Genomic DNA, 27,499 nt, shown 5'->3' with positions numbered 1-27,499 from the left:
CTAGCGTGCTTGAGCTCCAACACTGCAGCAGAAGATCGGATGGGACTCATTGCCCGGCTGCTCCTTTAAAAAAACTCTTGGGAGCCTCTTGGCCCCCTAGACAGACTTTTTTCAGGGTGAGAGCCCAGGTATTGTCAATGAGGCCATAATGTGTGCCAGCTCCATTCAAATGCTGTGCCCTGTTACCTACCATACATCCTGTCAAATCAGGGACACCACGCCTGTGTGACACTGAGGGAGTTAAGCCAAGTGACCTGTTTAGTGTGCACAACAGGCTGTGCTGGGCTTGAAGGCCAAGTGTCTCTCAAGAGACAGAATCCCCCTGCAGGTAATAGAAGTGCTGTCATCTGTGCAGCCACCCAAGAACTGGGGCCACCAAGCTGGCATGTATCCATATAGCCAAGGTGACCTTAACTAATTAAAACTGAAATTAAGGTTGCTTATGACAATGTGCACCTGTAATCTTGACACTTGGGAGGCAGAGGCAGGAGGATCACAGGTTCCAATGCAGCCTGGGCCATGACTCAGTGGGGAAAGTGCTCGAAAAGGAGCTGATCTCAGTCCTAGAGCCAGGCACCTGCAATCCCAGCCCTGGGAGGCAGAGACAGCAGGTCCCTGAGTCTTGCTAGCCAGCTAACCCAGCCATCTTACCAAGTTCCAGGCCAGTGAGTGGTTCCTAAGGAACAACACTCAGGCTTATCCTCTGACCCTCCACACACGCACACGCATATGCACACGCACACACACATACACACACACACATACACACACACGTACATATACATACACACATACACACACACACACACACACACGTACACCCAAGCATGCACACACAACTCAAGAAATGCAAATGGCCACATGTGACTCTCAGCCACCATACTGGGCAGCGTGGCCCAGAGTCCACACTCAAGCTACCATGGTGATGACTAGTGTCACCCAGGTGGGATTAGTGCTCTTTAGATCTGGCCTTCGCTACTCCCCTGGGTGCTCCTAGGAGGCAGGGGAGACAGCAAAACCAAGCGACTTTCAACTGTGCTGGGTGGTGACATGGTATACACAGTAAAGGGGTTCCCTATGCCCACAGACGCTGAGCTTCGATGCCACATCCATGATCTACCCCCCGCCAGAGGTGTGTGGTGCTGGCACTGCGGCCGTGCAGCAGTTCCTTTGCAAAGGTAAAAGCAGGCCACCTCTGCTCTCCCCCCACCCCCATGACCATCCCTTGCCACCAGGCTGGGGGCCAGCTGAGACCAGGTGGTACAAACTGCCTGGTTAGCAGTCAGAGTCCAGTGAGGGCAGCATGTCCAATGAAGCATCACATAGAGATGGAAGCACCCAGGCTGAGCTCAGGAAGGTTAGGGTCTGGCATCGCTCAGAGATGGAAGCACCCAGGCTGAGCTCAGGAGAGATTAGGGTCAGGCATCTGGCTTAGGTTAGGGCTGGGAAAGGCCTGTCTGAGAAAGCAGCTTGGCTGACACCAGAGTGGGGAGCTAGAGCCAGGAGAAGAGACAGTGTTTCTAGCAGAGGAGGCAAGTGCTAAGAGACCTAGAGGAAGGGAGGGACCTGAGGTACTATGGAGACTGGGTTTTGTAAAGTAAAGAAGTAACTAGATGAAGGAGGACAGCTAGGCAGACCCTGGTTGCCTGGGCACCAGAAGGGAGCAGCTTCGGGCTGTTGCACCTGTCAACATGGTTCCTGTCACCTGTGGGTCCTCAGAGCAAGCCTCTTGTCTGAATTATTCACAACGTGGTGCAGTGCAAAGAGAAAGGCTGATTTTATCAGTATGCAAATGATCCCAGACCTGTTGGCCTGGGTCTGAAGAAAAGAAGAAAAAAGCTGAACTCCAGTTCAAGGTCAGGCCGTGGCTCCTGGTGTCCTGTCTCCAGAAGCTGGGGAAGTGACTCAGCTCTGCATGCTGGCCTCTTAAACATGAAGCCCTAAGTTGGACCCCAGTACCACATAATGTGCATGTAGTCATAAACCCGTAATCTGAGCATTCCAGAGGTAGAATCAGGTCTGTAGTACGGCTGGAGTCCCTGTCTCCAGATAGATAAATAGCTCAGAAATTATAGCTGGGTGTGAGGACTCAGAAAGCTGATGCCCAGAGATCAGGGTCAGTCCTGGACCAGCCTGGGTTACATAGCCTATGTCTCCAGGTCTGACGTTGAACAGTAATAACTAGACAGCAGCGAGGCCCAGCCTTGGGAGCTTGAGAGTGAACTGAGCCAGCAAGGTGGCTTCAGTGGCGGAGAGAGGACGAGAGTGAGGGCACAGGAGCAAGCAGCGGGGTGCTCCTGACCAGCCTGTGCCCCTTCTCCCATAGAGTCAGGATTGGAATACTACCCTCCTTCTCAGTATCTCCTGCCAGTCCTGGAGCAAGATGGAGCTGAGAACTCCCAGGACAGCCCTGATGGAGCCATAAACAGATTCTCCAGGGAGGCGGCTGATTGGCAGGTAAGATATGCCGCCAGCAGGGGCGTACTTGTGTGGCTGTTCTGTGAGGGCTGCTGGCATAAGGGTTCAGAGATGTAGCTACGGATTTCTCCATTCAGACCCACAGACCCAGCTACCTCAGCTGTCCAGGTCACCAGCTCACCACATCAGCTGTCCAGTTCTCTTCTCTGTTCCCTGGACAAACCATGTCCCTTTGCCCATCAGCGTCTTAGGGCAAGCCATTCCCACCTGGAACTCTCCACACTCTTCAATTTTCATTTTATCTTACTAATTTTTTAATAGGTATCTCAGGTTAACCTTGAACTTTAAAAAAATCTATTATTGTGTGTGTGTGTGTGTGTGTGTGTGTGTGTGTATGTGTGTCGAACGTACAGTGGTTCTCACGCTGGAGCCCCCCAGGCCCCTTTATCGGTTCTCATCCTTCCATCTCCTCATGCCAGTGAAACAGGCTGGCTGGGCCAGTGGGAACCGCGGCCACCACCCTTCCTCACCTCTGGCTCTTCTCTCCCCAGAACCGGTTTTCTGATTACGAGAAGCGAAAGGTAAGGGCCCTCCCTGCCACTTTCTCCTAGAGGATGGCAGCTCCCTGGAGACTTGCAGGACAGCCCCCTCGGCTCTTCATTTTGTCCCCACAGGAGCAGAAGATGCTGGAGAAGCTGGAGTTTGAGCGGCGCCTGGACCTCGGGCAGCGAGAGCACGCCGAGCTGCTACAGCAGAGCCACAGTCACAAGGACGAGATCCTTCAGTCAGTCAAGCAGGTGCGTGGCCAAGTGGCCAAGCAGGGATTAAGCTGCCCCACCATCCCCGGGAAGCAAGAATGGCAGCCCTGACTGGATAACCTGGCCAGCCTCCTTGGGCACAATGGACACTAATATGCCTAGCGGGGAGGGAGGGACCAGCCCAAGGTCACAGAGAGCCTGCACAAAGTGAGACAGGAATGCCACTCTTCTTCCTCCAGCCGAAACCCTGACTGTGCCCGCACCTGTGGCCCTGTGTCTCCCCACTGCAGGAGCAGACTCGGTTCGAGCAGGGCCTAAGTGAGCGCCAGCGCTGCCTGGACGCAGAACGGCAGCAGCTGCGGGAGCAGCTGAAGCAGAGCGAGCAGAGCATCGCCAGCCGCATCCAGAGACTCCTGCAGGACAATCAGAGGTCAGTCCTGGCCCGCCCCCGGAATAGCCTCTGAGGACAGGGTCCTTTCTCTGTCTTCCCTGGCCCAAACATTCCTCTGCTAGGGACCAAGGAAGGCGATTCCCCTGCTCTGATCAGGGGGTGCAGAATGGGGTTCTGTCACAGGACTGTTAACTGCATTTAGCCACACCAGGCCCATCCCCTTTCTACATATTAGCCTGTGAAAGTCACAACCTGCTCCTGAATTTGGCTTCCACGTTGCCTGTTGCCCGAGGGTGGCCGCTCACCCCGTAGGGAGCAAACTGTCCTGAATAGGAACCACCAAGCCTCTTTCATGATGGGGTTGGAGAGAGTAGCTGAGTGGAGATCCCGTGTCTGAAGACATCTGGTTAGGGTCCACCACAGGAAGAGTCTAGAAACCAGCTGTAGCTGCATGCTCCTCTAGCCCCAGGCTTCCAGGAGACTTGGCTGGCGCTTCTGTGTCAAGCACTGTGTTTTGTTTTTAGAAGACAAGTTTCTCCGTGCAGCCCTGGCTGTCCTGGAACACGCTCTGTAGACCAGGTTGGCTCAAACTCAGAGATCCTCCTGCCTCTGCCTCCCGAGTGCCGGGATTAAAGGCCCACACCACCTTATCCAGCCACCTGAGAAGTACTTTCACATCCTGGCACAGGAGAGCCGTAGAGGCCTTCACAGCCCGAGAACAGATCTCCTGGGTAGTGAGCTCAGCCATTGTTGGGAGGTGGGCAGCCTGGCTGGGCGCATCATTGCTGGAGCTCACAGGACCCATCTCCGGTTTTCCACAGGCAGAAGCAGAGTTCTGAGATCCTGAAATCGCTGGAGAATGAGAGGTGAGTGAATCTTGGGGGATCATGTGCCTAGAGAAAGCTCCCTGGGGCGCTCCCTGCTCTGGGGGTGGGGGGAGCCATAGGCTCCTACCCTGTCCTGGGAAGTCTCCCGGCACTCTACGAGAGTCACCTCTTGGATCTAGTTAGTAATAGCTCTTGTTTAGTTTCTTAAAATATATGTACATTCCCGAGAGAAACAGAAATATGAAGGAAGGTGGATCTGTAATGCCCATCAGCTATAAAACACTTTTAATAATTCACATTTAGTTCAGGTGTGGTGGCGCATGCTTTTAATCTCAGCACTAAGGAGGCAGAGGCAATCAGATGTCTGGAGTTCAAGCCCAGCCTGGTCTACAAAATGAGCTCTAGAGGGGCTGGAGAGATGGCTCAGAGGTTAAGAGCACTGACTGCGCTTCCAGAGGTCCTGAGTTCAATTCCCAGCAACCACATGGTGGCTCACAGCCATCTATAATGAGATCTGGTGCCCTCTTCTGACATGCAAGCAAACATGGAAGGAATGTTGTATACATAATAAATAAATAAATCTTTTTAAAAAATGAGCTCCAGAACACCCAGGGCTACATAGAGAGACCCTGTCCCAAACCAAAATAAATGAATAAAACTTTTAAAAATCCACATTTGTAGAAATAAAAAGAATATGATACTTTTGTCCCTCAAACCACAGCTGCTCAAGTCCCTTAAATAAAGGGAAATACTCAACCTATGGGTCACAACAAGGGGTCGAATGACCATTTTACAGGGGTCACCTAAGACCATCAGAAAGCACAGATACTTAAATTCTGACTCATAACAGTAGCGAAATTACAGTTATAAAGTAGCAGCCAAAATGATTTTTATGGTTGGGGTCACCGCAGCATGAGGAGCTGTATTAAGAGGCCGCAGCATCAGGAAGGTTGAGAAGCGCTGGCCTGGGCCCTTACACGTTGCCCTGTCTGCTCGGCATGCTGCATGCTTCCTGACGCCTGATACGAAGTGTGTGCTATGCAAATAGCAGCTCCGCTCACTCTGTTGCTTAAGAGATCACGGGAAATACGCTCACACCAGTACAGACACAAGATTTTTCCAGGTATTATTGAACAGCGGTCGGTTGACTCTACAGACACAGAACCTACAGGTACATGGGACCACTGCATCCCTCCCTGCTAGACGCGGGCAGCTTGAAAGCAGAACGGACACGCATTGCTCTTCAGATGTTTTGCGTGTAGAAAACAAAGGGCGCCCTCCCCAGGGTGACGCTGGGTGTCGCTGGGTGTCTGTGATAGACAGGAAGTACGAGCGGTGGCCCTTGGTTTTTCTCTTTGTCCTGGGTATTTATCAAGCTTACTCCTTTGAGGTATACCACATTTGTCGTCAGGAAAGTAATAGGTCAGGCTTGGTACACGGCTGTCATTCTAGCCTTAGGGAAGTGAAGCGGGAATTCAGAAGGATCAGGAGATCAAGGCCAGTTTTTACTACATAGTGAATATTCATGGAATGGACAGAGACGGCTCAATACGGAGCTGCCTGCACAGCATGAGGACCTGAGATCACACCATCCTTAGCGTCTGCTCTGCGTGAAACCCAAGCATGGCAGTGCGTCCTGTAGCTGCAGAACTGGGAGTTAGGAGCTCGCCAACCAGCCAACATGGCAAAGCTTATGGGCTTCAGGTTCAGTGAGAAACCTTGTCTCAAAAAATAAGGTAGAGAGGGGACACCTAGGGAAGACATTTAGCATTGACCCTTGGCCTCTGCCCACATGCACACGCTCACTGGCACATGCGCACACGCACAGACTGAGTGTGGTGGCTCATGTCTGTAACCCTAGCACTCAGGAGGAGCACAGGTTCAAGGGCATCCTGGTCTACATAGGAAGTTCCAGGCTAGCCTAGGCTACAGAGTGAGGCCATCCAAATAAAAGGGGAAAAATATTTTAAAGGATAGGAAGGAAAGAAGAAAGATAAATGATGGTGAGAAGGGTTGACCCTGTTGCCTGCCTCTCCCTGAGCTGTTGCTGGGATGCTTTCCTCATTTTCCTGGGAGCCTCCTCTCCCAAGCCATCTCAGCCCTCACCACACAGGAGCATCTTTAGAGTGCTCACCAGGGATGTCCTGCCCAGGCCAGCTGTGTGCCTGCCTGCTGAGGCCCAGTTGAGTGGTAACACCCATTCACCCTTAGTGACAGACCATGTCTGATGCTGGGCTGGGCAGGCCCAGAGGACAGCCCCGTTCAGGTGGCAGCAGGTGGAGCCTCTCAGAGGATCCAGGCCTTTGAACTAGTCCCACACAGGAACCTGCAGGGTGCTAATCGATCGAGCCACCCTTGCATGTGAACAGAGAAAGTACACACAGCGTGCAGCGTGTGTGTGTGTGTGTGTGTGTAAAGTTACCTTGAAATCTTCTCACCTCTTATGTCATACATGTAGTTTTGTGCCCAAAACCTTGTTTGTAGGAGGCTAAAGAGATAGCTCAGCAGTTATAAGCCCTAGCTGCTCCTAGAGGACCCGGGGTTCAATCTTCAGCACCCATATGATAGTTCACAATTGTTTGTAACACTAGGTCCAAGGGATCTGGCAGCATCTTGTGGACGCTGTGGACACTAGGCCTCAATGTGCAACACATATGCACATGTAGGAAAAAGACCTATACACATAAAATGGTAATTTTTAAGACCTTCTAGAAGGCAGAAACAGAGACTCCACATCAGAACAAACAAAACAGAATAAACATCTTGTTTGAAGCTGTTTTTAGGCTAATGCCCCCCTCCATACCATAAGTGAACCCTTCTTGAGGTAACTGCAAAGGCGTTTAGGTGAGGCTCTGACTTCTCATAGACCATTGTCAGTTTACGTTCCTCTTGGCAGTGCTGTAAGGTGCCCCACTGTCTGAAGTCGCCAGCAACAACTGATGGCAGCGTCTTTCAGTGGCCTGGGATGTTAGGCATCTTCCCATTTGTTCATGGTGTTGGCTCCTAACATTGGTGACCCACTGTCCTAAGAAATAATCACCTTTAAGCTTTAAAGATTCTTTAAAGCTAAGGCTCAAAGTTAACGTCCTCAGGGGATGTGTGTGGTACTTTGGGCATGCAGCATGGATTGGTATATCAGGGAGGCTTCCTGGAGGAGGTAGTGTTTATCTGGTAAGATTCTTGCTGAAATAAATGGATGGATTTGATTTGTACTTTTTTCTCTTCCTAGAATAAGAATGGAACAGTTGATGTCCATAACCCAGGAGGAGACGGAGAACCTGAGGCAACGTGAGATTGCCTGTGAGTTTTAGGGTGGGAGATGAGGGGTTTTGTGGGCGGTGCTCATGGGTAGACTGTTCCTGTCAGTCTCGTGTGAAGGGTACTGAGTGTCACCCTGACAAAGAGCGGCCAAGTCTGTCGTGGAGCTCAGGCCCTGGGATCAGGCAAGCTTAGAGTCTGAGTCTCAGGATTCCTGTTTATAGAGTGGAGGGAAACGACATTTACCTGCCTACCACACAGGACTGTCAGGGGATCTGATGGGGTCATTCCTGAGCATGTTACAAATTTGGCTGCTCTGACTTCTACCGCTGAGAGCTAGGGTCAGCCTCACTTGGCCACTCCTACCCCTCCTGCTGTGCCCGGTTGGCCCCCGAGCTCCACAAGGTCCACACTGATGAGACTCGATCTGGACCGACATGGAGACTTTGTAGCCATGGGCTCAAGAAGGCTGTGAACGCACTGCCTGTCCTCAGTTAAAGTGGGGATTGACTGTCCCCATCTTTGAGGCTTTTGTCATGGGGGGGGGTCTGTGTGCCAGACTTGATATACACATGCTCACCACACCTGTGGAGGCTCAGCTCACAGACAGCTCTGTCAGAGGTCATTGTTAAAGAACAGCTGTAGGAATCAACAGATGTTTATTGAGTTAGTTTCCCAGAGATGGGACTCGCTTCCTGGGCTTTGTGTTTTCAGCCTTTCAAACCTCCCATTTGCTGTTGCTTTGATGGAACCCAGGGCCTAGCACATGCGAGGCAAGCACACTACCGCTGAGCCACATCCAGCCCCTTACAACTTTTTTTTTAAACTTTATTTAACTTTATTTCATGCGCATTGGTATAATGATGTCAGATTCTCTTGAATTGGAGCTACAGACAGCTGCAAGCTGCCGTGTGGGTGCTGGGAATTGAACCCGGGTCCTCTGGAGGAGCAGTCAGTGCTCTTAACCACCATCTCACCAGCCCCCCCTTACAACTTTTATAACTTAGAAAAAAAAATCCAACAAGGGAGCTGGAGAGCTGGCCCAGTGGTCAAGAGCACAGCCTGCTCTTCCAGAGGACCTGGATTCTAATTGCAGCACCTTGTGGTTGCTCAGGACCCACCATCTGGAACTCCAGGGGATGCAGCACCCTCTGCTGGCTTCCGCAGTTACTGCATGTACATGGGAATGCAGCACCCTCTGCTGGCCTCCACAGTCACTGCATGTACATGGTACACAGGTCACAAAAGCAGAACTCCCAGACACATAATTTTTTTTGAGGTTTTGATCAATTCAACAAAAACTAACAAAGGGGCCACTATGTTTGGTTTTTTGAGACATGGATTTGTGTGTGTGTGTGTGGGGGGGGTCCTGGCTGCCCTAGAACTTGCTTTGTAGACCAGGCTGGCCTAGAACTCACATAGATTTGCCTGCCTCTGCTTCCTGACTGTTGGGACTAAAGGCCTGCACCACCAGCACCCAGCAGTATAGTTTTTTTTGTTTGTTTGTTTTTTTAAGGCTGGGTGCTGGTACTCACCTACAATCACAGAACTCAAGTGTGCTGAGGCAGGAAGATTGGGAGTTCAAGGCCAGTCTGGGCTATTTAGCAACACTGTCAAGGAGGGAAGGAAAGAGAGAGGGACTTTGTTTACGAATGACTGTCCAGCCAGGCCGGGTGGTGGTACTCGCCTTTAATCCCAGGTGGAGGCCAGCCTGGTCTACAAGATTTAGTTCCAGGACAACCAGAGCTATGCAGAGAGATCCTGTCTTCAAAAAGAAAAAAAAAAAGAGGGACAGAGAGAGTGGCTATCTGGCAGGTCAGCCCCCTGGGCCTGTCCTTACTCAGGGAACCCCAAGAGCAGCCACCCCATCTCTGTAGCTCACAGCCTTCTCTCTGCAGCTGCCATGCAGCAGATGCTGACTGAGAGCTGTAAGAGCCGGCTCATCCAGATGGCCTATGAGTCTCAGAGGCAGAGCCTGGTCCAGCAGGCTTGTTCCAGGTAAGGTAAGGAGGAGCGTGTGTTCCCAAGTGCGGGCTCCGAGGGGGTCGGCTGGGGGTCCCAGACTGAGCGAGAGCTTGAGCCTAAACTCCCTAGGCATCCCAGCTTTGGCGGTGCTGTCGGGACGGGGGATGGCCAACCTCTGGGGTAGGCGGTGAGTGCAGCCGCCTCCCTCGGCCATCATGTGTGCCCCGTGCCAGTCTGTCTGTGAAGATGGAACTGTTACCCATCCCCCTGTACGTGAAAGCCGAGGTTCTGGGGGAGCAAACAAGATATTCGAATCTTTGCCGGGCATGGTGGCACATGCTTGTAGCACTTGGTAAGTAGAGGCAGGAAGATCAGGAGTTCAAGAGTGAACTACACAGTGAATTCAGCACCCACTGGAGCCGCATGAGACCCTGTCTCAGAACACATGCATGTGCGCGTGCGAGCGCGCATGCGCGCTCACAGGGCTAGAACGCTGACTCAGCTAGTGAAAGCCCTGGCTGTTCCTGTAGAGGACCATGATTCAGTTGCAGTACCCACCGATGACTGCAGTTCAGATGGTCACTGCACAGGTGCCGTGCATTTCCACATACACAGGCAGAACACTCATAAGCATAAAAGTAAATCTTTTTTTTTTTCAAAACACCAAGAAACTTTTTTAAATTAATGTGAAAGAAACTCAAAGTTACCATCTTGATGTGCAGGAAGCCTGAGGTGGTGAACTCTGTGCCAGTCTGGGTGTAGGGCTGAACACAGTACAGCCAGTGCAGAAATGCTGGGAGGAACATTCCAGAAGGGAGTGGCTCACCGGGGCATCAAGAGGTGGTTGGGAAGGAGCCGGGCATCCACCTCGGGGGTGTTGTGGAGGACCTGGGTGGCTCTCTGCCCACCCGCTGCTCTGCCACCCTCCTTGATGTCCTCGAGGCTGCACCCTGCCCTCTGCCAGTCCTGTTGCTTGTCACGGTCTCCTCCCAGGTGCCCTGCACATGGTAGGTGCTCAGGGAATACACAGTGAGTGACTGTGCTCTTTTTCTGGCAGCATGGCCGAAATGGACCAGCGGTTCCAGCAGATTCTCTCATGGCAGCAGATGGATCAGAGCAGAGCTATCAGCCAGATCCTTCAGGAGGTGAGCCCTGGCCCGGGCCTGACTGCACCCTCCCGTGCCACCCGAGAACTGCGTGAGCCTCCAGGCATAGCCCTCTGGTCCCTGGCTCTACTCCTTGGGGACACTCATCCCACCCTGAGTAGGGAGCTCAACCTAAGGACTTAGTGCCCAGAACTGACTGCCGGGCAAGGCCCTGTCTCCTGTCTCTGCACGGGCTGCTGCTCTTACCACTGCCTTCTGTAAGCTGAAGCTTAGAAGATGCCAGGCAGGGGGCTGGAGAGATGGCTCAGAGGTTAAGAGCATTGCCTGCTCTTCCAAAGGTCCTGAGTTCAATTCCCAGCAACCACATGGTGGCTCACAACCATCTGTAAATGAGGTCTGCTGCCCTCTTCTGGCCTACAGGCATACACACAGACAGAATATTGTACACTAAATAAACAAACAAACAAACAAATAAATAAATTTAAAAAAAAAGAATCTGGGTGAAGTGGCGCACCCCTTTAATCCAGCACTGGGGAAGCAGAGACAAGTGGATCTGTGCGTTTGGGGCCAGCCTGGTCTATAGCTAGTCCCAGGACAGCTAGGGAGACAGAGAGACCCTGTTTCAAAAGTGAAAATAAATAAGTAAAACAGGAAAAAAGAAAGAAAGACATTGGGTGCACAGTATGGGACGTGGCAAGCACGAGGCCAGCCCTTGGGTAGCGTAGGAAATGATGGCTTTGTCACGGCTGTAGTGCGGGTTTGCCAAGCACTTCCATTACCCTCTTGTTCCCCCCTCTGGTTCTTCCCGTGAAATAGTCCCTCTCTGTTCTCATGTCTCTCGTTCATAAGTACATGTGCATGAACTATATATATATTAAATCTAAGAGTTCACACATAAGAGGAAACTGCAATATTTATCTTTCCCTTAACACTGTGACCTCCAGTCCCATCTCTTCCGTAGACAACACCCTTTTCTCACTCTCCTTTTTGTTTTGTTTTGTTTTTTGTTTTTTGAAACAAGGTTTTTCTGTGTAAACAGCCCTAGCTGTCCTGGATAGCCTGTAGGCCAGGCTGGCCTTGAGCTCACAGAGATCTGCCTGTCTCTGCCCCCCACCCCAGTGTTTGGAGTGTGCGCCACCCCCCCCCCCCAGCAGTTCCGTTCTCCTTTAGGCTGCAGAAGACCCTGCCTGTGTGTATACCACTCTCTTTGTCAGTGCCCTGCTGCTGTACACTCAGGCTGGTTCCGGAACTGCAGCTCAGTTTAACGCTGGCGTTTCTTTGTTGATTTTGCTATTGTTGTGTTTGTTCGGATGGTCTCCTCTCTGTTGATAAGAGAGAATACTGAAGTCACCCTCCTCTTTAATCAGGACTCATCTGTTCCTTTATATACAGTATTATGTTATGAAATTAATTGGGCTAATATTCATACATGTGTACTTAAAATTACCACTTACTCTTGCTAGAGTGGCCTTTTGCTGACATACTGACCTTGTTTTCTCCATGTGTACTAGTTTTGGCTCAGGGTCTCTTTTGTCAGGTGTGAGCATCTCTGCTGGTGCTATGTCTGATTTTTTTCTGGTGCGTTGGTTTCCACCCCTTTAGTCCTATCTTTGCTGAGAAGGAGTCTGTCTTACAGATCACAACAGCCTTTTGAATCTTTAATTGGAAGTTGCGGTCCGTTTACACGTAGTTAAGGTTGACGAGGTTTGCTGATTTGTGTGACGTTAGCTGTAGTTTCCTGATCAGTTTGGATTTCATTTGTTCCCCCGCCCCCTTCACATTAGGGGTTATTCTCTTTGTTGTAATGCTCTCCTGGGTCAAATTTTGAGTTTGAGGCCGGCCTGGTCTACAGAGTGAGTACTAGGACGGCCAGGGCTACACAGGGAAACCCTGTCTCCAAAAACACAAAAAGGAAAACTCTCCTTCTCCGACTGGGTGTGGCAGCCTGCTCGTAATTCCACCTCTCAGGAGGCTGAGGCGGGACGACTGAGGCAGGACTCAGAACCACCTTGAGTTACATAGAGTCTGCATCGAAAGGAAAAAGACCAGAGAGTTTTTTCTGTCTCCACAGAGGCATAAAATCACACTTTCTGGGGTTTTAGGCAGATGTTGCTCCCTGAGGCTGGTGTGCCCCCTGGGGAGAGCCAGGGAGCACAGCCTCAGCCAGTGGTCTGTGCGTGCTCTCTTGCAGAGTGTGATGCAGAAGGCTGCATTCGAGGCTCTCCAGGTGAAGAAAGACCTGGCACATCGGCAAATCAGGAACCAGGTGAGTGCGCGTGGCCTCCAGTCCTGCTCCTGCACGCAGACCTGGCTCATCAGGGCCGCGGTCCCTGACTGGCCGCTCACATGAGACCTCCGCTTGGGAGACTTTTTATTCCCCAACAACCAACAGTGGGCTGTTGGTTTGTGGCTTGAACAGCGCTGGAGATGGCCTCATCCCAGAGCCCGGCCAGAGCCTGCTGGGAAAATACAGTGTGTGTTTCCATGATCCTGGGCTGGAGAAAGGGCCACTCTAACGTGACTCTTTGGGAAACTGGCCAGCTCAGACTCCACTACCCCCATCAGCTCAAAATGACTGAGCAATGGCTTCTTGGGGTGGGTTGGGTTCCCACTTGACTGGGCAGCCAGGTCTTAAGATCTGCTGAGGAAGGACCCTGGCCTGGTAGGGATGAGGCCACCCTCCCATCCAGGCTCCACTATTGACCTGTGAAGTGGCTTTGGGCAGGGCCCCTGATGGACCTCGTGGGGCTGGGGCCAGAGGTGCTGCAAGCTGTCAGGCTACGGGAAGTCACGTCACTTCGTGTTTACACACCAATCCTCACATTTTGCATGGTCTTTTCTTTTTCTTTTTCTTCTTTTCTTGTCTGACCTAAACCAACTTAATTTTTTTTTAAATCTCCCTTTTTAATTTCAATCCCACATTGCCAGACATGAAGCTCATTCCTCTGACCAGGGTTGGTGGGGTCAGGGACTTAGGGTGGGAAGAAGCCACAGGGTCCTTGGCTGAGAAGTCACCAGTTGTGGCGTCTGAGAGCATGTGGTGGCCCCCAGATATTCCCAGTGACCCTGTTCCTCGTCAGACCCTGAGCTGGCTTATCCCAGGGAAACGGTCTCTCGCCCGTCTGCTCTGCGACCTTGGACCAGTTTCTTCACCACACCAGCATCATTTTCCCTGTCCTCACACATCCCGGCAGCCGGAATGCTGGCGACCTGACTCAGCTGCAGCCCGGCAGAAAACTGCAGCTCATTACTGCACCCTAACCCTCACCCTCTAGCGCCCTTGACAGCTGCATGGATGAAGCATGATTGTCCCACAGTCCACAGATAAAGGGCCCAGTGATGACCAGGAAGAAAGGCCTCTCCATTTCATAGACCTTCACCCAGTGCCCACTCTGAGATGAGCCCTGTCTTTTCAGGGCTCTTTGTCAGTGGTGTTGACCGAGACACCTGTACCCATGGTCCAGGCCACCCAGAGCCGCGAAGTGGCATCTTGTTTTTATTCCCGTTAGTGAGCTCCTAAGGCCCACAAGTTCCGCTCTGTCCAGGGCTACCCAGCCTCCTGACAAAGGTTTCTGAGTCCCTCCCTGCTCGGCCAGCAGGAGCAGCACACGAGAGAACTGTGGTGATTGGGAATCAACGCCCCTGTCTCATCTTCTGTTTAGATTAGGCTAATAGAAACTGAGTTACTGCAGCTGACACAGCTGGAGTTAAAGAGGAAGTCCCTGGACACAGAGACGCTTCAGGTATGTGAGGCTCCCAGCCAGACAATGCCCTCACCCCGCCCCTGACCTCAGAGCGACTGCTCCTCACGCCCAGAAATGGGCTTCCCCCAGCACACAGGGCAGGTCCAGCCCAACAGAGCCAACGCGGTCCAGGATCAAAGGTAGCTTCGTGCTGGGCAAGAGGGTCAGAGGAAGGACGGCTTCATTGCCAGGCCTGCTGGGCATCATCACCATCTGCATTCCCCTCTCTGGGCTGGTGGCTGTGCGGTCAAGCGGGCTGCAGGTCCTACCTACTCTCTGGGCTGATATTTCCTGTTAAGGGAGTTCCCGTGTCTCAAGCGCATGTGAGCAGAAGCTGGCTCTAGCCCACAGGCCCCAGAGGGCAGCACGGATTGGCACATAGCAGTCTGTATTGGACACTGGGACCTGGCTGTGGCTCACACACAGCCTGGCCATACAGCCTTGGCACGTGATAAAAAGGGATACCCTTCTCCCTTACCCTCGGTCTCCCCGAACTCACACAGGGACAAGGAAGGATGGCGTGCGAGCACGTGCCAGGCTTCTGAGCAGTTCCCTTCTGTCACTCTCATGGTGCTCAGGAGGGTCTCAACTGACCCACAACCTTCCAGTGCTGAGAGGACCCAGATTGCGAGGTGGTCTCATTATTTCCACTGGGTCCCTCTCTCACCCCTCTCTAAGGTGGAAGCCATCTTTCACGGCTAGCCTGTGTCATCAGTCCATGAGAATGTTCATGGTGAACCTCTGATGATTATCACAGATGAGGAACTGGGCTGTGCAGAGAAGCTGCCACCACTAAGTGGCAGCTTCATGCCCATCTGAGTCACAGGGCTCTCACTGTTGGGACCTCCATGGGGTTTCCAAGGACAAGAAGATAAGTTTGTGGGCACAAACACAGGGCAGTTGGCATGTGTGGTAGCCTCCTTACCTACATACGGTGCCCTCCTCATTACCCAGGATCCTCATCAACCCTTCTTGCCATTTACTTCCACTGTGTGCTGTGGTCAGTTGAGACCCGTGGCTTGTCATTTCTTTTGTTTGGCATTTCCAACCCTCCATTGTCATCACTAGGGCCCCACGCCTGGCCTGAAGCCCACAGAGAAGGGAGTTGAGGGCTTGGGGGCAAGTGAGTGCCACACATGTGTGGCAGTGCCTCTGGATTCAGTTAGTGAGATTCCCAGGCCATGCTGAGCTGCATTGTAGGGACCACGGCAAGAGCTCACAGTGGCCTCAGATCTGATTCTGTGTTGCAGGAGATGATCTCAGAGCAGCGCTGGGCACTGAGCAACCTGCTCCAGCAACTACTCAAAGAAAAGGCACAGCGAGAAGAGGAGCTCCATGACATCCTGGTATGCTCTTGGGCTTCTGCTGCACACCACCGAGCGTGTGTGCATCACTCGGGCGTGTGTCCCTCGGGCATGCTGCCTGTGCTTTTGAACACTCATTATCCTAGCAGTAGGTACCAAAGAAACGTGTCACTTGGCAACTTTTAGTTTGTTGTGTGTTTAGTTTGTTCTAGTTCCTGTGCGCTGTCATAGGGAGTTTATTTTCCCTCACTATCCAGATTATAGTCCCATGGGGAAATCACAGTGGCTGAGCTAGAGCCGCTGTTACAGCACATCGGGGTCAGGAGCAGAGAGTACCAAGCGCACAGCCGGTTCCTTAGCCTCTGTGCACCGTGCTCTCCATGTCCGCGAGATCTGAGTGCCCTCAGATCTGAGTCCTGGGTATTCTTTCCAGGACAGGATTCTGTGTTAAGAGCAGACCACTGAAGCCGGGCAGTGGTGGCGCACGCCTTTAATCCCAGCAGTCGGGTGGCAGAGGCAGCAGGATCTCTGTGAGTTCGAGGCCAGCCTGGGCTACAAGAGCTAGTTCCAGGACAGGCTCCAAAACTATAGAGAAACCCTGACTCAAAAAACAAAACAAGCTGGGCGGCGGTGGCGCTAGCCTTTAATCCCAGCAGTCAGGAGGCAGAGGCAGGCGGATCTCTGTGAGTTCAAGACCAGCCTGGTCTACAAGAGCTAGTTCCAGGACAGGCTCCAAAAGCCACAGAGAAACCCTGTCTCGAAAAACCAAAAAAAAAAAAAAAAGAGTTTGCTGTCCCACAAACAGATCAAAAGGGGTTCCTGTCAGAGCTAGTAGCAGTGTGGGACCTAGTACAGGAGGCCAGGAGCAGGGCTCCCTTGCCATGTGTGTGGCCTCAGATAGCCCACAGTCCTTCCTGGCTCATTTCCTGCTGCTGCTGGGCACAACTATACTTCCTGTCTTTGCCCTGCAGCTTAAAGCAAGGACAGCAGGTAGCTGGATGGGAAAGTCACGAACACTCAGAGGAGCAGAGGTGGAGACACCACCATCTCTCATTCCCTGACTGGAAGCTAAGCAGTAGCTAACCATGCCAACTTCTGTTCTTGGCAGGTGGAATTAGAAGCCAAGAGCGAAACCAAGCAGGAAAATTACTGGCTTATTCAGTACCAGCGGCTTTTGAACCAGAAGCCTTTGTCCTTGAAGCTGCAGGTAAGGACCTTGGTACTCATCTGACCCATGAGCTAGAGGGTTCTTTCCAAAGGTACTTCAGCCCAGCCTCACTGCGGACCATTGCACTGGGGACTCCAGCATGCCACATCCCTGCTAGGAAAGTGAGTATTCACTCAGAGAGAGGAAGAACGACATTGGCATTGCTGTGCACAAATAAACCCGTGAGCTGTGCAGCTAGGCAGGGCAGATGTGGTCCCATTCTCTTCTTTTGTGCTCACACACAAACACACAGTTTTTATTTTGTTTTTGAGACAAGGTCTCCCTATGTAGCCTGACTGACCTGGAACTCTCAGAGATCCACCTGCCTCTGCCTCCTGAGTGCTGGGATTAGGGGTGTGTTTCACCACACCCGGCCTAGATTTACTTTTTTATCTGTATGTGTGTATGTTTGCCTGTGACGGTTTATGTGCCATGTGCAGGCAGGGGGCATCAGACCCCTGGACCTGGAGTTACAGGTGGTTGTGATCTGCCTGATGTGGGTGCTGGGAATTAAACCTAGGACCTCTGCAAGAGCAGTAAACTCTCAATCAATCACTGAGCCCCATTCATACCATTCTGGTAGCCTGCTTTTATCTAAATACTGATGGACAGCTTCCCATCCACGCTCACACCGCTCCCCCATTGTTCCCAGATGCCTGAGAGTGCCCAGTGTGGGCCTGGCCTCCTTAGCCAGCCGCCTCCTAGTAGATGTTTGAATGGCTATTTCAAGTGTGGAACTGCAGTGAACTCCCTGTGCCTGGGGCTCTGTGCACTACGCACACACCTTCCTCTGGGGAAACGCCCAGGACACACTTGTGTTGTGCACGCTGACTGTCCCTTCTTGAAACCAGTGGGATCTTCTGACCCTTGCTCTCTGACACCCTTGGCCTTCCCCCGGGGCCATCCTGCAGGAAGAAGGCATGGAGCGCCAGCTGGTGGCCCTGCTGGCGGAGCTGTCGGCCGAGCACTACCTGCCCATCTTTGCCCACCACCGCATCTCGTTGGGCATGCTGAGCCAAATGAGCCCTGGAGACCTTGCTAAGGTAGGCAACCATTGTCTCAGAGAAAGTCAGAAAGGCTGGGCCAGGCCTGGACCCAATCTGGCCAAGGGTTGGTGTATATTTTGTTCAGTTTTGGTGAGGCAAGGTCTATCCAGATCAGATGGCTCCAGGTCCCCATCTCAGGCCAGAAGTGCTGCCCCCCTGCCTCCACTCACTGGTGTGCTCAGCCTGTCGTCTAGCTTAGCAAGTGAGGAAAGTGGACCCTGAAGTTCGTAGGGCAGCACATGTGCTCGGGAGGTTTTGAGTCAGCCTCAGCCTGTGCCATGGGGTCACATGCATAGCCATAGCACTGCCATTAGATCCTGACCCCAAGCCTTGCTCCTTTCATGGAGTTAGTCCATTTCTCTTCAAATAAAAGGATGCCGACGGTCACCAGCACCTCTCTGGGACCCACACATGCCTGGCATCCTTCTGTGTAGTGACATTTCCTTTGTATTTTAATAAATAAAACTTGTCTGAAGATCAGAGAGTAAAACAGTCCGCTGGTCAGCCTTACAGTTGAGGTAGTGGTGACACACACCTTTAATCCCAGTAGCCACACTAGTTTGCCATAGAAACCGGGCGGTAGTGGTGCACACCTTTAATCCCAGCACTGGAGAGGCATATGAGACAGGAGGAGACAGCTCTCACACAGTCTCATTCTGAGATTCCTGGAGGCAGGATCACCATTTCAGACTGAGGTAGAGGTAAGAGCCACCAGGCTGGCTGCTTTGCTTTTCTGACATTCAGGTTGAGCTTTATGTATTAAAACACAAATGAAATATCACCACAGTCCTAAGTCTCACGCCAGCCATGATCTTGACCACGAGCCGTTCAGTCTGAACCCTGTGTCGTCTCCACTCGGCTGTCCTGCCTCACCTAGGACAGACGCAGACACTGCAGGGTTCTGGGCCGTGTGCTGGGGCTCTGGGTGTGGGGCCTCGTAGCACAGACATGGCTGCTTCTCAGCAGCAAGTAGCTCTCTGTCCTCAGTTTACCATTTACAGGGACAGCGGTGGTCAGGGTCCAGGGGAGCTTCAGTGCAGGTGACACTGGGCAGTCCCTAAATCACATATGCTACAGATTTTCTTGCTGGGGTTGGGGTCTCAGTTCTTCTCTTCCACAATAATCACTGCACCCAGGCCGAAGTCAGGCCCCTACACAACTGTGGCTCTGCTCATGCCGACCCCAAGGCCCAGGCTGCCCTGTTTCCATTGAAGATGCCAGAGGTGGGGCATGAGGCAGACCTGTGGGCTTGGGCACTATATGTAAGCTTAAAGCAGGAGGCCTGGCTCCTGGCCATACCTGCCCTCAGCTCTTGGTCTGCTCTTCCCTGTTCTGCCACAGGTGGGTGTCTCAGAAGCAGGCCTGCAGCATGAGATCCTACGGAGAGCCCGGAACCTGCTAGATTCAGCCAGGGTCCAGCCAGGTGCTGACTCGGGACTCTTTCCAGGGCTGAGAGGCCCAGGTTATGTGAGCTGTGGCTGGCAGTCTAGGGGCTACTGGCTCCAGGGCAGAGCTCTGGGTACAGAAGGGGCTTTGCCAGGGGGAGGACTGGGGAATAAGGAGGCAGCTTTGGAGTGTTCCCTTTCTGCCATGCCGTTGACTCCTGTTTCCTGGGAACCTGATAGAGGGTCAACCGCTCACTAGCCAAGGGCACGTATTATGCAGCTCCACCACTAGATGGCGATATGGCCCCAGGCAAGTAATGTCCCCTCTCTGAGCCTCAAGTTTCTGAGCTGGGCAGAAGATCCACTCCCATCTCACAGATGGAGACGTAGGAATCAAAGAGGATCAGAAAGAAAGCCTTTCCCCTGCTCTTGGACTGGAGGCACTCCCTCATTCGCCCCTCAGATCACTCACTTTGGGGTACACACAAACCAGGAGATCTCCTAGGGATTGGGATCATCGAGCACGACTCCCTGACTTAGCCTATCCCTCTGATTTCCTCAGAGTTGAAACCATCCAAAGATGAGGTCCTTGGTGTCCTGGAGCCCCCTGCAGCCCCTCAGGAGGCTCCCGAGTCAGTGAGACCATCTGCTCCCCCAGCAGAGCTGGACACGCCAACCTCAGAGTGCGTTGTGTGCCTGGAACGGGAGGTAAGTCTGCAGGGATGCTACAGAACCCAACACAAGACACCGAAATCCCACAGCCCAGATCTGAACAACGCTAGCATCAGTTTCTAGAGGTTGTTCCCCGCAAGAAGGATCTTTCTCTCGGCTTATTAACTATATTAGGGAAAATTTCTCCCATCGGGACTCACCAAGAACATGGTTTGCCCTGCCAAGTCTCTTCAGAATTGTTGCAAAATTAACACTTAATTGCAAAAAGTAAACATTCCAGTGCTTGAAGCACAGATCCTCCCTCATGTCCACGAGGTATCAGGCTTAGAAAGTATCCAGGAGCAGGCATGATGGCACACGCCTGTGATCCTAGCTTGTGAGAGGTGCAGACAGCAGGGTCCCCATGAGTCTGAGGACTATGTAGCAAGACCCTGTCTCAAGAAACCCAAAAAGGGCTGCAGAGATGGCTCATGCTGCTGCTCTTCCAGAGGACCCAAGTTCCCTGTATCCATGATAGGTGGCTCACAACTCCAGGGCATCCAATACCCTCTTCTGCTCTCCATGTGTAGCTACACGCGCGTGTGCGCACACACACATACACACATACACGTGTCACATATATAAATAAGGCGGCCCTGGTGGCAGCTGGATAGCTCTCTGACTTTCAGAAGACTCCAGAATGCTGTGTGGTGGAGAGCACCGGCGTTCGAACTCTAACCGAGGCCCTGTCCTTAAGCTCTGGAAGTGACTCCCAATTTCTTGATATGCTAAATGACTTTGAAGAGTGGGAGACTTCTTGGGACATATGCACACCATGAGATCACGCTAAAGCAGAGGCTGGGCACATGCACAAAGCTAGTGACCTGTAAGGTTGAAGTCACTGTAGACCAGGCATCAGAATTTGGCAAACACATACATATATAAAATTACAAACAGGCTGAGAGCCAGGTGGTGGTACACGCCTGGCGTCTCAGCACTTGGGAAGTGGAGCAGCTCGGTAGTCGGGCATTTGGCCTAGCATGCAGTGGAGGAAAGGGCTTTCGCACCCACTGCCATGCTCCAGGACAGCCGAGCAGCCCAGCTGCTAACGCTGGTCTCTCCACAGGCCCAGATGGTCTTCCTCCCCTGCGGCCATGTCTGCTGCTGCCAGCAGTGCTGCCAGCCGCTGCGCACCTGCCCACTGTGCCGCCAGGAAATCTCCCAGCGCCTCCGGATCTACCACAGCAGCTGAATGCACAGCCACCTACCAGCGCTGGCCCCTGCTTGGCACCATCTCCATCACTGCTGGGCTCCCACACACCCACGTCCACATTCCCCAGAGGAGGGCAAGACGGTCATGGCCTTTTGCCACCCCTGCCACCCCCACCGCTTTGAGCTCTAGGTAGGCAGGTGGGGTGTTCCTGGTCTGACGTAGCTATTCTGGACAGCGAACAGGAGATGGGGCATATCTGCTGGTGATGTAGCCTTGTGGCTTAGGGACAGGGTCCAGGGTATGGAGGTGGCCGTGTCACCAGCAGGACTCAGGAATCCATGTTACTAGGCGAGCCTTAGTGTCACACCCAGCTGTCTGTCCCTTCTGAAGGGGTCTGTATCTGTGGAGTGCACCAGCCATCCTGGCCTGAGGTGGGACAGTGTCCCTGGGGAGGGTGGCTGTGCAGGACCACTCCCCGGTCCTCTGCTGCTGCTTTCTTGAATACCTGTCCTCCCATATCTGCATCCTCAGCCCTCACGGGCAGGTTGACTCAAAGTAGGAACACCAATAAATCTGAGTTCCTCCCTGAATGACTCGTGGGTCCTTGGGAACTTGAGAGGGATAAGAATGGGCTGGGTTCTAGGAGAGGGCAGCTCCTCTCCCAGTGGAGAGCTAGGTGACACCTTCTTCAACAAAGGGCGGGGCACTGAGCCGAGTGCGGCCTCGTTATGAGCAGCTCGTGCTCATGGGATGGGTTGTGTTCCCTACAGTGATTATCCAGGGTAAGGGGGCTGCCGAGGCAACTGAGATGGGCCGTCCAGCCCAGCAGCTGTGGTGATGGGTGGTCCATGTGACGTGACGCCCTCCTGCCCTTCCTGTATAAAGTGCATGGCCTACAGCATGAGCTCCATGGGTACCACATGACGGGCTCCACAGGTACCACGTGATGGGCTGTTGGCCCTAGCGCAGGCTGGAGCCTAGCCTCGTGGCTGGCACTGGGACTGGTCAGCCATCAGGAGGCAGTCACCTGAAAGCTCCATGGCCTCTCCCTTCTCTCTGTGCCTCAGTTTCCCCCTCTACAATAGGGGGTTATGAGACTAGGTTAGGCCAGGCAGTGGTGGTGTACACCTTTAATCCCAGCGCTTGGGAGGCAGAGGCAGGTGGATCTCAGTGAGTTCGAGGCCAGTTTGGTCTACAGAGTGAGTTCCAGGACAGCCAGGACTACACACACACACACACACACACACACACACACACACACACACACACACAAAACCTGCCTCAAAAGGGAGGGGGTAAAAGGTGGGAGAAGGGGATGGGTTAGAAAGAGAGAGCTAGAAAAGCAGTTGGCATTTGAAAGTCTGGATTCCCAGCACTCACGTAAGACCAGCCGTGGTGGTGTGCGCATGCATCACAGTACTGGGGAAGCCAGGCAGGCAGACTCCTGCGGCTCACCAGCCAGGCTATCCTAATTGGCTAATTCCAGGCTAGTGAGAGGCCTCAACTCAAAACAGAAGGCAGAATGACACCTAAGATTCTTCTGCACACCCATGTGAGTTCACACCTACACATGCAAACGAACATATAGCTCAGGAATCCAAGAAAGCTGAGACGAATGAGGTCCCCAGACACCCTAGGCCCAGGTCTCCTGGACCCCAGCAGCACAGGAGACGGGCTTTAAATAAAGCTTTATTGATGAGCAGAGGCTTACGTAGTTTGCATAGATTCTCCATACCAACCATATCTGGAAGGGTGATGGAAACCCAAGGCACGAGAGAGCATCGGAAGAAATTAGTGACATGATCGAGTGGGGCTGGAGTGTCCCTGTGGACCAGCTACATCCTGTGGGTCCTAGGCCCATACTTGGGGAGCAAGTCCATTGAACAAAAAACATGTCTGGGAGGAGCCCTTGAGGAGGCGATGTCAGTCTGGGAAGGCCCAAGGTGAGGGTCACATATCAGAGTCGTCTCTGCTTGGACTAATGATGAAGAGGAGAGAAACCCAAATGGTTCACAAGGACATTGGAAGAGGGGTCTGAAATTGTCAGGGTTAGGTGACAATTGACAGCGTTAGAGTTGGACTTGGAGACCAGGCGTGATCTTCAACAGTGTCTCAGAAAGCCATGGCTCTCAATGTTACTCAGGAGCCCCTCCAGCTTCCTGGCAGGTAGGGTGTACCTTGGAAGAGCTGGGGAATGACAGCCCACATCCAGGCCCTGCCAAAGTGGGGGTGGGGAGCCAGGCAGATGGACAGGAGCAGCGGGCACCCAAGATACCCCAGCTTTCAGCTACCTTCTTCGCTTTGCCATCCTGGCCTCAACCAGACACTTCCAAGCTCCCACCCTCCCCTCGGGACACTTCCCCTACACAGACTACCACATTCTGGCCTTTCTCACCCCCTCACAGGTCCCTTCACACCCCACCCTTCTACAGCAGTAGCCATCAGAGTGAGGCCAGGGACCCTCAGTCTAGTCTTGGAGACTGCAGGGACGGGGCAGGACAGAGACTGGGCCACAAACCTCTTCCTTGCCACCTTGGTGCCACGAGCCCAGAGTGAGGTGACAGCGATTGCCAGCTTCCTGGACTTGAGCAACAGCCCCAGTGCTTTCGGCCACCTCCATCCAAAGACGAGAACCACCACAAGGGAAACGACAGCACGGGGGCAAGGAGGGGCTCCCCAGCCCTCCCAATCAGACCGAGCATGGGAGACCCGCCCACAGAAAATGGGGCAGTAACAGGTGTGCTGAACCCCATAAAGTGGCTTGGGTAAGCCTGACCCCTGAAGGTGCCACACCACCCAGCCACCTCCCCGACAAGGCACGGGCTGGGGTACCCCTCCCCAGAGATGAGGCTACAGTGCCCAGGAAGCAGTGGCCGGATGCAGCGTCCCAACAGAAGCCTGGAGGCGATGCCTAGAACTCTGTCTGCACCCCGGCACTGTCCTCGGTGGTGGTGTGGATGGGGGGGCGGCTACCAGGGCTGGACACCTGCTCCCCGGTCTCTTGGTCACTGGGCTTAGGGCTCTCAATGTCCACAGCCTTTCCAGATGGGAGATGCCCGAGGGGCGAGGCTGGCGGTGAGGAGGCCTCTAGGACCGCCATGGGCTGGGGGCTCTCTTGGACAGGGGCCCCGTTGAGAAGGGGGCTGGCTGGTGTGGGGCTCTCAGCCTGCAGATCCTGAGCCAGCAGGCCTCGGAGCTCAGCGACACTGTCCGGGGATGCAGGTGAAGGCGGTTCAGACCCAGCCTCAAAGGGCAGCTCTGACTCCTCGTCCTGGACCACAGACACCACCTGCTTGGCACGCCTACGCTTTTCTGTGAGGTTGGCTGCTTCAGAGGGGCAGGGGCTGGGGCTGCCACCATTGTCACTGCCATCGCCGCTGTCACCATACTGCTCGCTCCAGTCAATGGGTGCCCCCTCGGCCAGCAGGTGTAGGTTGGGGTCACTGTTGTGCAGAACCATGCTGTCTCGATAGAGGTTGTGTTTGCGCTGCACTGCGGCCTCCTTCACAGCTGCAAGACCACAGGAGAGAGGCTCTTAGCACAGGGACCATCAGAGCGCACCGCCTGGGCCCTGCCTCACCCCCACCATGGTCTGACTGGTCGCTGCCTCACCCCAGGCCTCCCTGCTGCAGAGCTATGACTCAAGCCCTTCACTGACACCCACAGCAAAGTCAGGAACCAGAGAGAAAACTAGGCACAGAGAAGCCAGTGGTCCAACCCAGCCTCCTCTTGGAGTCTTGGGCCTCACTATGCCCCTTAGTTAATGCCAGCTAAGCCTCCTCTGGGCAGGTGAGCCGCCCCTGCCCGCTCACCCTGTAGGATGTCTTTCATGACTGTCTGCAGCACCACCTCTTCATAAGTGTTTTCCACCAAGATGAACCTGGCGAAGTCCTCAAAGATCAGTTCCTGGAAGCGTGGCAGCTCCTGCCGGGGAAGCAGGTAGACCTGGGTCAAGGGCTTTATCCCGCTGAGCAGTCCCTGGAGGGCTAGGGCAGGCTGGGACTCACCGACTTGCAGGTGGGAGCCAGTTTCTTGAGCAGGAAGGGGATGGTGATCTGCAGCAGCGCTTCCCGGAAGAATCTCTTGCGCACAGAACTGCTGTCATAGTCGTATTTCTACAGGGATGGACACGAGAAGGGACCCTGGGTCAGTCAGGGGCTCCGCTAGCTGGCGGGAGGGTCTGACCCAAGCCCAGAGCGCTCTGTGCACCTAAGCTCACCTTCAGCACCCGCTCCAGGATCCGCTGGATGGACTTGCACAGCTCCTCCTTGGTGGGCCCCTTCCCAAGCTCCTGGTGCAGGAGGGTTTCGAAGGTGTACACAGCATTGTCCATTTGCTGCAAGACAGACAGCAGCACTTGTGAGACCCTGCAGAGCCCCTTCCGGCACCACGGGCCAGTCTCCCCAACCACAGCCGCCACCAAGCAATCGGGGATGGTCTGTGGGTTGTATGCTCGCTGGGTGTCTAGATGCAGGTGTCTGTGTAAGTGTGTAGAAATCCCAGGAAGGGATTAAGCTGTAGGGGTGGATCCTAAGGAGGTCCAATAGCCAGCCAGAGCCAGCCAGGTGAGCAGGAGGCGAGGTGGCTCAGAGAAGCGTAGGAAGGGGAGAAGGCCTCCCTCTCGTGGTGGAGGGGGCCATGGAAGGCAGCTAGTGGAGTGCGGGCTGGTGGGAGCTCACCTCTCGCATGTGGATCTGGGCTCGCTGCTTGAACACAGATGTGCTAGACACATCAAAGCGCTGCTGCAGCCCATCAAGCCGCAGTGGCTCCATCTTCTCATAACAGCTCTGCATCTTCAGGGGGTGGTACGCCAGCTGGGACAGCTTCTCCATGTACTGCAGGGGGCAGGGCCACATGAGTAACTGCACGGCCCCACACACCCACCCTTTGCCTGGGCCTGGCACCAGCTACCCAGGGGTGGCCTCTGGAAAATTGTGCCTATTAGGGGATGCCTGGGAGGGCCCAGGAGAGAGGAGAGGGGAACCTGAAGCCATCAGTGTTGAGGGGCGAGGACAGCCCAGGCACTAGAAGATATTCAGCCCTCTGGATGCTGGTAATCTTGGGCAAACACCCAGTCTCTCTGAGCAGCACTGTCTTCAGGTCCCAAATCAATAGACATCTGTTTGTTTGTTTGTTTGTTGATTAGTTGGTTGGTTTTGGTTTTGTTTTTTTGTTTTTCAAGACAGGGCTTCTCTGTGTAGCTTTGGAATCTGTCCTGGAACTAGCTCTTGTAGACCAGCCTGGCCTTGAACTCACAGAGAGCCGCCTGCTCCTGCCTCCAGAGTGCTGGGATTAAAGGCGTGCGCCACCACTGTCCAACCTCATCAAAATTTCTAAGGCCTTTCTGGGTTCTCAAATTTCTGATTATTATTATTGCCTGGGACTCCCAAACTTGAAGTCTAAAGGAGGAGGCTAAAGTTCAGAACAGATTCCAGCCACAGGCAACCAACAAGAGAGCTAGGTCAAAAGAGCCAGTAAGAAAGACACCCTGCTTCACCTGCGGGGTGTGACCTGTTACTGATGCAGCTCACACCAAAAGCTTCCCTTCCCTGCCTCCCTCCTTCTGTCCCTCACTGTCAATTCCCTTTATAAAGATGGTTGCATCTTTCTTCAGAAAGGCTGATGGTAAGGAATAAAAATACCCACTCTTTCCTCTAGCCGCCAGCCCCCTGTTGGATGGGACAGCTTTGCCCTGTGGCTTCTGCCTCTGGTCTCCACAGATGCTGAGAAAGGGCAGCCCACCATGAGACATACCGCCGATGATCCGGGGAGGGGATGCCAAACCCACACTCACTCTCACCTCGCCCAGCTTGTCAATGCCGCCCTCATTGATGACATTGAGATTCATGTCTGTGACGTCTTTGAAGAAGACATCCCGCACCTCGGTGAAGCCCTGGCTGGTGGGCACCATCAGGGCCTCTAGGATGGACGGGATGTAGGGCTGGACGTGGTTCCTCACACACACCTCCGCCTTGGGGAGGATGAAGGCTGTATGGGGAGGGAGAGGATTTTGATGGTGGGTAGTGCCTGGGACACAATCTGCCCCCATCCCACCATCCCAGCCTAGGAACAGCCCTTCCTGGTTACCAGAAAAGCCGATGTGTTACAGGTGCTAGTGACATGAGCTAGCTCACTGACCTCAGGGAGGAGTCAATGAAGACAACAAATCAAAGCAGGGAAGCAAAACCTGGGTGCAGGGCTTATGTCTAGCACCCCAGAGATGGAGG

The 27,499-nt window shown here is 53.4% G+C and overlaps 2 protein-coding genes across 4 annotated transcripts in view; one reads left to right on the top strand and one right to left on the bottom strand.

Annotated features, from left to right (window-relative positions):
• The window catches only part of Lrsam1 (leucine rich repeat and sterile alpha motif containing 1), a 33,793-nt gene extending 11,931 nt beyond the window's left edge, over positions 1-21,862 (top strand). For 2 of the 3 annotated variants that reach the window (XM_038337514.1, XM_038337515.1), the window contains 17 exons: positions 1,088-1,178; positions 2,327-2,457; positions 2,970-2,999; positions 3,093-3,215; positions 3,467-3,606; positions 4,389-4,433; positions 7,624-7,694; positions 9,551-9,650; positions 10,675-10,762; positions 12,915-12,989; positions 14,386-14,466; positions 15,717-15,812; positions 16,879-16,977; positions 17,889-18,020; positions 19,365-19,446; positions 19,971-20,116; positions 21,186-21,862. In XM_038337514.1, the coding sequence (XP_038193442.1) occupies positions 1,088-1,178; positions 2,327-2,457; positions 2,970-2,999; positions 3,093-3,215; positions 3,467-3,606; positions 4,389-4,433; positions 7,624-7,694; positions 9,551-9,650; positions 10,675-10,762; positions 12,915-12,989; positions 14,386-14,466; positions 15,717-15,812; positions 16,879-16,977; positions 17,889-18,020; positions 19,365-19,446; positions 19,971-20,116; positions 21,186-21,311 (1,656 nt within the window). In that variant the 3' untranslated portion in view covers positions 21,312-21,862. The remainder of the gene's footprint in view (positions 1-1,087; positions 1,179-2,326; positions 2,458-2,969; positions 3,000-3,092; positions 3,216-3,466; positions 3,607-4,388; positions 4,434-7,623; positions 7,695-9,550; positions 9,651-10,674; positions 10,763-12,914; positions 12,990-14,385; positions 14,467-15,716; positions 15,813-16,878; positions 16,978-17,888; positions 18,021-19,364; positions 19,447-19,970; positions 20,117-21,185) is intronic. The other variant, XM_038337516.1, reaches the window with a different exon arrangement.
• Positions 21,863-22,945: 1,083 nt separating this feature from the next.
• The window catches only part of Niban2 (niban apoptosis regulator 2), a 51,419-nt gene continuing 46,865 nt past the window's right edge, over positions 22,946-27,499 (bottom strand). Inside the window, exons 9-14 of the mRNA XM_038336841.1 lie at positions 27,073-27,260; positions 25,952-26,107; positions 25,492-25,608; positions 25,280-25,387; positions 25,085-25,196; positions 22,946-24,782 (exon numbers count right to left, since the gene is read on the bottom strand). Of these exons, the coding sequence (XP_038192769.1) occupies positions 24,184-24,782; positions 25,085-25,196; positions 25,280-25,387; positions 25,492-25,608; positions 25,952-26,107; positions 27,073-27,260 (1,280 nt within the window). The 3' untranslated portion in view covers positions 22,946-24,183. The remainder of the gene's footprint in view (positions 24,783-25,084; positions 25,197-25,279; positions 25,388-25,491; positions 25,609-25,951; positions 26,108-27,072; positions 27,261-27,499) is intronic.

Source organism: Arvicola amphibius, chromosome 7 (assembly GCF_903992535.2).
Source record: "Arvicola amphibius chromosome 7, mArvAmp1.2, whole genome shotgun sequence".
NCBI lineage: Eukaryota > Metazoa > Chordata > Mammalia > Rodentia > Cricetidae > Arvicola > Arvicola amphibius.
This window is presented reverse-complemented; position numbering and strand designations above follow the sequence as displayed.